This window comes from Spinacia oleracea, chromosome 5 (assembly GCF_020520425.1).
Source record: "Spinacia oleracea cultivar Varoflay chromosome 5, BTI_SOV_V1, whole genome shotgun sequence".
In the NCBI taxonomy this organism is placed as follows: Eukaryota; Viridiplantae; Streptophyta; class Magnoliopsida; order Caryophyllales; family Amaranthaceae; genus Spinacia; species Spinacia oleracea.
In genome coordinates, this window is record NC_079491.1 from 96,951,638 (window position 1) to 96,964,153 (window position 12,516).

The 12,516-nt window shown below is 35.7% G+C and overlaps 1 protein-coding gene across 1 annotated transcript; it reads left to right on the forward strand.

Annotated features, from left to right (window-relative positions):
• Positions 1-10,688: 10,688 nt before the first annotated feature.
• On the forward strand, positions 10,689-11,211 carry LOC130461712 (kxDL motif-containing protein LO9-177-like). The gene is given in 2 exon segments (XM_056829891.1): positions 10,689-10,886; positions 10,888-11,211. Coding segments are annotated over 2 exon segments (471 nt in total). The 3' UTR covers positions 11,161-11,211.
• Positions 11,212-12,516: the final 1,305 nt, after the last annotated feature.

The window sequence follows — 12,516 nt, forward strand, 5'->3', positions numbered from 1 at the left end:
AAGGGAGACCCTATCTAGGATTTGTATTAGCGTCGTCTGTTCACATATATCACGAGGTCGCAAGGCCCGGTTCCATGAGAAGGTCCATCTCCAAATAAGTCCGTCCCAAAACCCGTATGATGATATCATAGCATTCTGTGGAATGCTGATCAGGAATAATCGCGGGCATATCAGTTTTAGTGGTGTTTCACAGACCCATGTGTCGTGCCAAAATAATGTGTTTTCGCCATTTCCAACCCTTTTCCTTATTTTTGTCCAGATAAGGGGACCTGCGAGATGATGCTTTGAAATGGTTGAGCATATGTTTCTCCATGGACCACCATGAGGGGGGATTGTGATGGTCGGTGCTGTAAGTGTTGGCCCATAATCATATTTTTCTCGGATTAGACTGCTCCATAGAGAGTTTGGGTTGGTTAGGAGTCTCCAGTACCATTTGAATATCAATGCCAGGTTCCTGTTAAGGATGTTTCCAACCCCTAATCCCCCAAGCAGTTTAGGTAATTCTACAATTTTCCAAGAAATTGGAGCCATACGCTTCTTCTCCGGTGAACCACCCCATAGAAACTCCCTCTGGATTCTTGTAATTTTTTCCGCAACACCCGTGGGAATCGGGAAGAGGGACATGTAGTACAACGGGAGGCTTGATAAAGAGGCTTTGAGGAGGGTTAGGCGTCCCCCAATAGAAAGAAGGCTCCTTTTCCAGTTTGCAAGTTTCTTTTCCATCCGGTTTATCACGGGGTCCCATGAGCTAATTCGAGACACTGTGCCCCCTATAGGGAGGCCGAGATAAGTGAACGGTAATGCTCCTGTTTTGCACAGTAGAGTTTTTGATGTATCTCTCAACCAGTTTTCATCAATGTTGATTCCCATGATGGAACTCTTATGGAAATTCACTTGGAGGCCCGATGCAAGGTGGAAGAGAATGAGAGTTTTCTTTATGTTCATGAGATATTCTACATTGGGTGGGCAACACATGATGATGTCGTCGGCATATTGAAGATGTGATAGCTTGGACCCATTGCGGCAAATCTCGAGCCCTTCCCATAGTTGCATTGATGTAGCTTTTTGGAACATGAGACTCAGCGGTTCAACCGCAATATCGAACAAAAAGGGTGAAAGGGGGTCGCCCTGACGTAACCCCCGTTGTAGCTTGAAAGGGGTGGTGGGGGAGCCGTTAATGATAATTGACGCAGAAGCAGACATCACACAAGAGTTAATCCAGTTTCTCCATTGATGTGGGAAGTGCATTTGCTCAAGTACCCATTCAAGGAACTTCCAAGAGATGCTATCAAAAGCTTTGTGGAAGTCGAGTTTTAGAAGTGTCGCTTTCTTTTTGTTCCTCTTGCAGCTGTCTATTATCTCCCCTGCGATTAATGCACCGTCCAGAATTTGTCGATTTTTGATGAAAGATGACTGATGGTGCCCTATAATGGTGTCCATGACCCCTTGCAGTCTTCTAGCAAGTAGTTTTGTTATAATTTTATAGATACACCCTACCATGCTGATGGGCCGGAAGTCTTTGAGGCCATTGGGGCATTCAAGCTTCGGAATTAGGGCAATGAAAGCATTATTGCATCCCCTGGGGAGGCGAGAGGTCCTCCAGAATTCATCTACGATGTCATATATGTCATTTTTTATCACTTCCCATGCCTTTTTGATGAATGTGAAGTTGAAACCGTCAGGCCCCGGGGCCTTCGATGCGTCGCAAGAGGCCACTGCTTTGTCAATTTCTTCGTGGCTAAATTGGGCCGTAAGGGATGATTGTTGTTCCAGACTTAGGGTTTTGAAGTCTAGGTTGTTAAACACAGGTCTTTTCTGGTGACTTTCCTTGAATATCTCCTTGAAAAAAGTTACTGCTTCCTTCTTTATTTCATTTGGGTCTGTGATTTTTACTCCTCCCACCTCTACATGCTCAATACAGTTTCTTCTTCTTCTTATGGATGCTGTGGTGTGGAAGTAACGAGTATTCTTGTCTCCCTCCTTTATCCATTTGGACCGAGAGTGTTGACCCCAATACATTTCCTTCCGTTTTAGCCACTGCCAAAGCTGTATTTGTGATTCCTTTCTTTCAAGTAGTTCTGTTTCGCTCAGGCTCCTGACATTTGCTAGAGTGTCAATTCTTTGAATGTTCTCTTCAATTTCCCCAATTCGCACATCTATTCTGCCAAATTCCTCCAAGTTCCAAGCCTTGAGATTGTTTTTGACTTGTTTGAGTTTCTCTGTGGGGACCAGACCCGAGGAGTTTTCCCACGTTTCTTTAATCTTCTTCATGCATCCTGGGTGAGTTAGCCAGCAGTTCAAGAAACGGAATGGGCGAGGTCCCCAATTTCTGTTTTTGGTGGTTACAAGCAATGGGCAGTGGTCAGATAGGCCGCGCTTGAGTAATTTGACATTCATGGATGGAAAGTGTTCAACCCACTCTACGGACACAAATAATCGGTCAAGTTTGCTTTTTGATTGACCCCGGAACCATGTGAATTTTCCGTTTGATGGTGGGATTTCCAGTACCTGAATTTCCTGCAAAAAATTGTTAAAATCATTCGAGCCATTAGTTGAAAGTGTTTGACTACCTCTCTCATGTGGGTGTAAGGTCTCGTTGAAATCCCCAATCAATAAACATGGTAACCTGGAAGAAAACCAAAAGTCAAGTATGCTTTGCCAGACAAGCAATCTTTCGTTCACCGAGCAAGGACTGTAGATGTTGATGATTGTGCATTGGAGGTTTGAGGAAGGAATTTTTCCAGATAGGGCAATCCAGTGTTGGCTATGGGAGGTGGAGTTTATCTCGAAATAAGACTTGTTCCACAGGGTGATGATTCCACCAGAGCTTCCTATTGATGGGCTTGCAGCCCACTGAACCTCAGGGTCGTTCCATATGGATCCGACCAGTTTCTGATTGAAGTTTTCTATTTTGGTTTCCTGAATACATACAATGCTAGGTTCATGTTTGGCTATGAGTTTTCGGATTGCACTGCGCTTTACTTTGGCCCCGAGGCCTCGGATATTCCAAGACAACATCATTATCACTGGTATAGGGGGTAGAGAGAGGGTGGAAGAACTAGCATTGGGTGTTTACCCATTCTGAATTTTGCCGTTCGAGGATAGAGTTAATCATGTTATGGAGAGTCGAGATGGGCCCCTCGAGTTAAACCCAACCTTAATTATCTATGTTACTTTTAAATATATTTTTTTATCAATATTATAGCTAATACAATCAATTAAAATACTTTGTAATAAACTTATGTCAATACATTTAAAAGTTAGTTGGAAAAAAAAGTTGATTGTTTATCGATCAGATTGTTAGTGGGACGAATCTTTTGGAAGATCCCCCGTAGATCCCCTCCAAGTGGGCAGGGATGGAGGAAAATATGGTGGATGGTGGAGGTTAAAAATGTATATGGCGTGGTTGACGGGGCAAGAATGAATTTTAAATTAGTCCCGCCGGCGTCTCTAATCCTTCGTCTAATTGATTACGAATATTTTAAATAAAATTTACTACTAACTTATATATATTATAATATTTTGTTTATTTTCTCAATGTAATTACTCTTATTAGACAAACAAATTGTCAAAGACTCTAGAATAGAGTTGTAAAATTCAAAACTCCTTTATCAAAGTTTAGTCTAGGTGTGGGTTTGAGGCGGGTGTAGATACATGCGAGGGGGGGTGATGAAGAGGGGATGAATTTTATTTTGTTCCTCTCGAGACGGGGATTGAGAGGGGTGGGTATCGTCCCACGTGGATGGAAAATGATGGGTATGAGAACTATAGGGGGGCATGAGTGTGCAGGCCCCGCTTCTCCTAAAAGTCATCTTTAACTTAGTTCATAAACGGTGTAGGTAGTTGTTAAGAGATCGGGTAATGAAGTTGATTGGGATATTTTGCGAGTATTAAGTGCGTATTACTAACGAAGTAAAGAGTGGGTACTATACTAGTTACTGAACTAAACTAACTAACCAGAAAATAAACCAAAAAGGAACGGAGCCTGTTTCATTTCCTTTAAAAAAAAAAACACTACATAAATGGAATTTTTCTTAAACACATAATTTACTATTATTACTTTATTAGGTTAATAAAGAAAATTTCCCTAAAAAAGGTTAATAAAGAAAATTACATGTGTAAATACATTGTTTTCCTAAATGATTCTCATCCATTGTATACTTACACATTTGCTTTGATCCGTAGAATGTAGATGAGTGAGTATTAAGCAGACACATTAGAGTTTATCTTATAGGTTATGAAATTATTATTTATTACAAACATTAATTTACTTTTCTTTTATCGTGCTAGCTAGATGAAATATTTTTATATTCCATCAGGTAGCTGGTAATAAGAATAAATTTAAGTGATGTTTGATAAGAGTTGAATAACAACGACCATAATGTTCATAATAATGAAACTTTATCTCCAATTTGATGTTACTCTTCGTAAATTTCAGGCCCGGCTAGGAGAGGTCCAACCGGAGCTACATCACAGGGCCACGAAATTTTTGGACACAAAATTGCTGGTTAAACCCCAAACATTATAAGGTTATATATTTTCAGCTTCTTTATTAAACAACAAAAGACCTTGTCCCAGTTGGTAGGGAGGCAAAATCAATGACCTAGGACCCGAGTGCAAGACTCATCAACCTTCTCCCTTTTTGTTTTCCACTTTATCCTAGTTTTCCTTACTAAAAAATTACCCTTTTGTCAAACATTTTCATTCTTTTCTCAAACTAACCCTCATAAAACGTTAATATATTATTAATTTGACACTATATTTTGTATAAACAAAAAAAAATCAATGTAAAAGTTATGTATTTTACATTAAATAATTACCCGTAAAAGTTTATAGGGGCCCAATATTTGTATTTAGCACAAGGTCACCAAGTAGTCGGAGACGGCCCTGGTAAATTTGCATTCTTACCCAATACTACTCACCAAATGGTAATGGATGATAATGAAAATTTTATGAAGAAAAAATAGTTTTTTTCAATGAACTAGAATTACCATGAGAACAAATACTGATTTTCCTTACAAATTTTTACTTATTGGGATAAATTATTTTTTACGACCTAAAAAAATTGACAAATTATTTTTACCACATAAAAAACAAAAATATTTTTTACCCCCTAAAAATAAAATAAAAATTGTCTTTCACCCCCTCTTAACTACAAGATGGACAAAACGTTATGTGAATTAATGGAAAGTAAGGGAAAATTATAGCTTCTATACATAAAAATCGTGGGAGAAGAGAAGGACATACAAAAATATAGTCGTTGAAATGGGCCCGCATAATATTTCTGTCCATCTTTCCGGTTAAAAGGTGGTAAAAAATTATTTTATTTTTAGATGGTAAAAGATAATTTTTATTTTTTAGGTGGAAAAAAAATAAATTATTAATTTTTTTGGATGATAAAAAATAATTTACCTTTTTTATTGACTTCTTTATGATCGGCTACCCACACCTAGAAATGTTTACAGTCGCTAATTAACCAGCACGGATGAGAGGAAACAAAAGAGTAAATATAAAAAGAAGACAATTTGATTTTGACAATAAAAGGGCATATGAGGACAAGAAACAGTTACGAAAGAAGAGGCTGTTTTAGCAAATTAGGGAATGATAAAGTACAATTGTATCATCTTGTGCTGCAGCTCTCAATGTCCCAGTTTACTTCTTTCATTTATACTTTCTGTTTTCCCCTCCTTTTTCCTCTTTAGGAGACACATTATTCAATTTTATAAATGGATATTAATTCCTACCTTTCGGGTTATAACTATAACCCACATTGTATTTTCTTTATCCTTTATACTCATACTCAATTCACATATCCGGTACACATTTGGTTTTGTTACTCAACACTCTAGCCGAGGAAGTAAATTCCCATAACTATTATGGAGTATTTATTGCCAAATATATATATAACATGACAGTTTTTTGTTCTCTCCGGTATTTTTATTTTTTGCTTTTGACCTTTTATACGTTTATTAATGACTAATTAATGTGTATTGAGATTCCCCAGTTTTTTTTATTTAAACAAGATATATTACGTTTATTTATAATATTTTCACTCTTATCAAAATTCTGATATTGGAAAAATTAGAAAAATTGAATTTCCCAATAGAAATGTGTGAGAGATTAAATGACCCAATCTGTTTAATTGGTCAGAATTATCATTTGATACAAATTTTGATAGAATATTAAATCATTTTTGGTATAAAGTAGCTAATTTATTTACCAATTATGTATTCTTTGTATTTATTAATTAATGTTTGGTGTGACAAAATGACCTTGACGGTCTTTTTTTGTATAAGAAACTAGATTTTAGCCCGTGCGATACACGGATTTTATTAAAATTTTAAGTTAAAAATAAAACTCCTATTACAGCTGCTATATTTTATATATTAGATTGGATTAGTGTTTGATTTTGAATTTAATTTCATTTTGATTTTTTTAAAAATTATTAGAGTGTTTGATTTTGGATGGAGTTATATATATATTAGTAATTAAAAGCACCTAATTATTTATCTACGTTGCACTTGACTTTTTTAATTCAAAAATAATTTAGAAATCTTATTTTTCATTGGCCGAAATCATTAGATTTCATACGTGGCGACTCTAATATTGGATTAATGTTTGACTTTGGACAAAATTTTATTTTAATTTAGTGTTTGATTTTGGATTCAATTTTATTTTAGAATTATTTTTTCATTATTAGAGTATTTGATTTTGATTGGAATTGTACATGTTATTCATTAATTAATTAAAATATTTATGTGACACCTAATTATTTATCTACATGGCACTCGAACTTTTTATTTCAAAAATAAATTAAAAATCTTATTTTTCATTGGCCGAAATCATTAGAATTCCTACGTGGCGCCCCAAATAATTCAACAAATCTGTCTCATATAAATATATTAGCTAGATTTCTTTTATACTGATGTAAATATTTTCATCAAGTATAAGATTAAACAATCTATAAAACCCAAAAGCTATCCAGGGTGAAACGAAAGATAAGAAGAAGTAACGATATTGTTCACTTTAACAAAGCGATCAAAACTTATTTTTACTAAAACTGTAAACCAAAATGTGATGACAAAGTTAGGGAGGGAGAGAGTATTCAATTCAATTCCGGGAAATGATAAATCCAAGGAAGAATTTCACTTCTTCCAAGGAAATCACCTTTAAAAAAATGTGGATTTCCTTGGAAGAAGTAAAATTTTCCTTGGATTTATCACTTCCCTTCAATTCCCCATCGCAATAAGTATAGTGATGCCAAAGTTAGTTCAAAAATAACATCCATTAAAGTAACATCTCTTTCATAAAACTCCTCCTCATAATTACATTTATTTATTGACAAATTAAAGTATATTTTAAAAGAACATAATAAAATTATTTATGTTGCTTTATTTGGTTCTTGCTTCATTTCCAATACCTATAATTTTTGGCATATGAGAAGACCTTTGTTGAGGGTTCACATTAGCCTTCCATTATTGAATCCGAGCTACAGTAAAACCTAGATTAACTTACTATAGTAAAATTGGTAACCGTTTTACCATCTTATGCATACAATGTTTATATACTAAGCTCGTTAACACCCACAAAATTATAATTTTACATTACCATTTATTCAATTGGGAAAGGAATTTGTTAATTAATTAAATTATCATACATTGTTTATTGTATCGTTATGAATCAAAATAGTTGTGAAAAAGGAGTCTTCTGCCCCATTTTATCAATAAACACGACAAAATTCAAGAAATAGTAAATGCAACTATTAATATTTATAAATATTCATCTTTTTTGGGGGGGGGGGGGTAACAACACAAGTGAAAGAAAGTATAATCACTTGAATTTAGGATAAAAAAATTATATATAACAAAAACCATCATGTATACGATGACCTAATTTCATGAAATGCTTAATTATTTTCTTATTTTTAATAAAAAAGTGAAAAGTACTAAATTGCACCACAATAGAAGTTCAAAAAAAAAAAAAAAAAACTAGTACCTCGTACAATAGTTTGCATAAATATTTGACAAATTTGATATATGATCAGAAAAAAGGCATTAACCTCACCATTTGTGTTAAGCGGCACAAACCCATCCATTTTTTTGGCCAAAGACCGAAAAAGGGCAAAGGGTAATTATATAAACAAATCCGTATGATAATTTATATGGAAGAAGCACTAAGATATTGGCACGGCTCAATCAAAAGATCAAAAAAAGAGAATTTTTGTCTTTCAACAACGATTTTTCAAAAAAAATAAAATAAAAATAACATCTCTTATATAATCTCTTGAGTGAACCGGGCCAACATCACAATGACCCTTCCAAAATAAAAAAAAAAAATTGGGAAATTTAAGAGAGAGAAAGATATAGAGAGAGAGAGAGGGATGAAGAAAAATGTGAGAAGAAAAGGGAATGTCTCGATCAAATTTAAGGAGAGAAGAGAGGAGAGTGCATTAAACAAGGTCCTCTACCAAAACCCAAAGATAGGACCAGAGCATTAATATCACACGGCCCCCCATCTTATTTAATACCCCCCTCCCCATCCCACCCCCCCATTTGCTTAGCCTACTTTCTCTGTCTCTCTCCCTCCCTCTTCCATAGGTTATGTAAATCTAACAAACTAAGGAAACACTCCAATGAAGTTTTAACCTAATAGTTAAGATTAAAATTTTTGTTAACTCGGGCCGGTCGTGACTCGACACAACCCAATATAAAAAAAACACGACGCATAATGACATAGGGCTCGATCTTGGCCAGGCCCATCCAGGTGAAAGGAACACGGGCTCGACAAGAAACACAACCCACGACCATCTTTCATTAAAGTCAAAGGTGTGTGCGTCCCAGGTCGCAAACTCGTATTTTCTCTTCCTTAGTTCTAATTTGTATTGTCGTTGTGGCTCATTCGAGGAAAAAAAGTTTGTAAAACTTGAATAACATTTATAAAATGATTTTTGCGAGGTTTGGTGTATGTGTTTTGTCTAACTCAAGATGAATAATAAGTGGTCAAGGAGACTCTAGGATATATGGTTTTACCATTGGATTATAGTGTTCTATTGTTTGACAATTTTATGTAATGCTGGTAGCAACCGGGCAAGTTAAAAGAGTGGTAGTGTGGTACGGTGTTTTTTGTGTCTGGATTAGTCAAGAAGCAATATAAATTATAAACGAGGCTACGAATTTTTTATTTATCTTACAACCTTTAAAAGTGAGGAGTTGATTTATACTATTCATTCAATAGTGTAGTGACAGAACTGCCCTCTACTTCCTTCACAATTTCGTTTCTGCCCTCCTCAATGTTAAACCCTAATCTCGCGTTTCACTCTCCCTCAGTCCCTTGCCTCTCTTTCCTTGCCTCTCTCCATGAGTCCTTGATATTCAGATATTTTCTCTCTCTCCTCATTCTTCTTGCTTTTTCATAATTCACTCCATGAACTACCACACCATTCTCATTCCTAACTATCAATTTCTAATCGAAATTTACAAAGTGGATGAACTTCTGAAGATTTTTGCAAATTAGGGTTTCAAAGTAAGGATGATCCGGGACTATGGATTTCGTTTCTTACCTCTCCTTCTCCAGCTCATAACTCGCGCTCATCAGGTTGACGAGGTCTCTCTACTCACTATCAATTCGTCCTATTTCTCCTCGTACGGTTTTCACCATTTTCTTCGATCTCTCTTCTCTGCAACAACAAGATGATTGTGATTCAAAAGATGGTGCTAAGCTTCTTGACTTGGTTCGCAAGGTAATTTTTCTCTCTTTTAATTTATTTTTTGTGTAAGAAATGGTTGGTAATTAGGGTTTTGTTGGTAATTAGTTTGAATTGTGTAGGTTAGGTTAATTTAATTTGGAGTGATTTTGTTGGTTTGTTTGATTAGGTACATACGGGTATACTCTGTTTGGAATAATATCTATATCCGTCTTTAGTTTAGTGTAATCTGGAAAAAGTATCTCTGTTTTTGCAAGGGTAAAGTAGTGTGCTTTAACCTTCCTATCCAAACATTTTTATTGGTGTTGGTTTTAGAGGTCTTGGGGTAATATAAAAGTTGATCTGGGATTGAGCTATTTGAGCAAGTAGTTCAGAGTTCAGACTTCAGCCTATACATCAGAAGATGGTTAATGGCTCACTATTCTGTTGTTAAAGGATCGTTTACTGTCATTTGATTATGGTACTGTATTTTTGTTTGATGATAGAGAAGATTGATCGAGTGTTGGGAATAATTCTTTGCTCCATCAGTTGATTACTATTGCATCATCTAAGTTCCCCAGGGGGTTGCATTGTTTAATCCTTTTCTCTATCTTATTGATTTGCATTGCATCATTTAAACCTTTTCCAAGGGGTTGTAATATGTGTTACAGTGTTTTTCATAATCAAGGTAGAAACGAAAAGTATAAAGCAATCAAGCAAAAATGAAGCTGACCACTGTGTTGGTTTCTTATTTGAACCAAATTTCTTACTGCTAGATTGATATTATTTGCTAGCGTCAGATTATCTACTAGGCACCAGTTTGGAAACACTGAAATAATGGCAATTCAACATAGAAGCTCCATACTCTTATCAAATATTGTGCTCCTAGGAGGCCAGAAACAACGATGCTTGACTTTTACGATTTTGTCTCTGATTTTATGTTTAATCACATATTAGTGTTATGCTGTAAGAATTTATTACAGCTTGCTTGTTGTTTCCTTTTGAAATGACGTATACTGACTATATCTTGTGCCTCTATTTACATATGAAAGTATCGGAGAGGACATCGATAAGGGCTGCATCTAAGGAGGTTTCTCATGAAGTGAAAACTCTGATGGATACGGAGGCTATAGATTCATTCAAGCAAACACAACACCTGCTATTAGGAAGGTTGCAAGATAGCAATGCAGTGCTTTCACATTTTGATCAATGAATACTTAGACAATTGCTAAGCAGATGTCATGACTGAGTTTTCAAAAAATACACGTCTTTTGAAATCAATGAAGAGTGACCTTGACTACATATTTCTCAAGTTGAGAAACATCAAGTCCAAGATTTTCGCCACTTATCCTGATGCGTTTCCAAATGAATCCTTGGAAGTTGTTGACACCAGACCAGACCTTGAGGTACCTGTGTGTGATATGAGTTCGCAAGATCATGCAAGTCCGACAGAATCCCATCAACCACCATCTGTATAATAATACATCTTTCTGAACATCAGTTCGAGTTTGTACTTTTAAACCTTGTTGAGCAAGAAACTGAGAACAGGCTTGTTCACCGTGGAAATATATATTGCTCAGTTCATCATGGCATCAATGACCACACTCGGTAAGCCATTTATTTTAAAAGTATTCCTTTTAAGTCTGAAACTATTCCTTTTGAGTCTGATATTGCTGTACAAAATAAAGGGCTTATCTATTTTAATCGGACTATTTTCCTACATGGTATACATATAGTATCTAGCTTCTTAGCATTTGGAAATGTGACACATCCCCTGTACTTATTCTATATTAATTGATAGGTGAGGGGTTATTCTTACTGTGTGAGAATAACTTCGATAAAATTTAATTGGATTAGCATTGTTTGAATGTTGAGCTTTTTTGACATAGATGTGGTGTCTCTGTTATCTGCAGTTGGATGTAGTTTTGAGATTCTACACCATATATGCATTCGCGCTTTAATAATTTATTTGGTTCATTTATTTGCAACTGCGTCAAATATCTTATGCCAATGTATTGCTTCATATGGTGGTTATTGTTGTGGTCCAGCTGGTCTAGCTTAGGCAGCAGAATCGGCTAAACTTGGATTAAAAGTTGGCTTCTTGGTTACATATCTAACTTAGAGCTCTATGCCGCTTATTAATGCTCTTTTCCCAAAACAAAGTAGGAAAGAAAGAAATTACAGGCATAACCACTACTACAAAAGTTGTATAAACCAACGCAGGTTTTAACAACACCCTTAAATGGAACCGTGGTAATAACTACTCCCCCACTTTTTGGCTCCCTCCAACTCCTCAGTTGTCTTCCCGTCCAAAAAAATATAACTCCCAGATCTTGAAATCCCTCAAACGTCCTAATTACACACACGAAACTTCAGTTTTCACTTCAGTGTTTGGTAACTCGGAAAGCTTTGATCCACAATGGTTTCCAAAAATTTCAGTTACAAAAAGGCCTTCTCCATAAACCTGGATTTGATAGTCAATTGTCTTGTCAAGGTTAGAATCTTCTTTAACATCGGGCTTCACTTTGCTTGAAATTTACCGTAGAATCTTAGGGGATGGATAATTAACGAATTGAATCTCTTTTTAGCGTGGATGGTCAAACCAGAAGAAACTACAAATTGGGATTTGAGAGGGATTGGGACTGTATTTGGTTTAAGTAGATTAACATACGTTAAGATTTAAGCAGGTTTTTTTAATATTAATATAGAGTCGTTGTATTTGTTTTAAGTATATTAAGGTTCGAGTGCGCTAGACTATAATCAATCAAGTGGGTTGGAATTATATTTACTAGGACTTTGGAGACCATTACACTAACCATTTGGCATAGATTAGT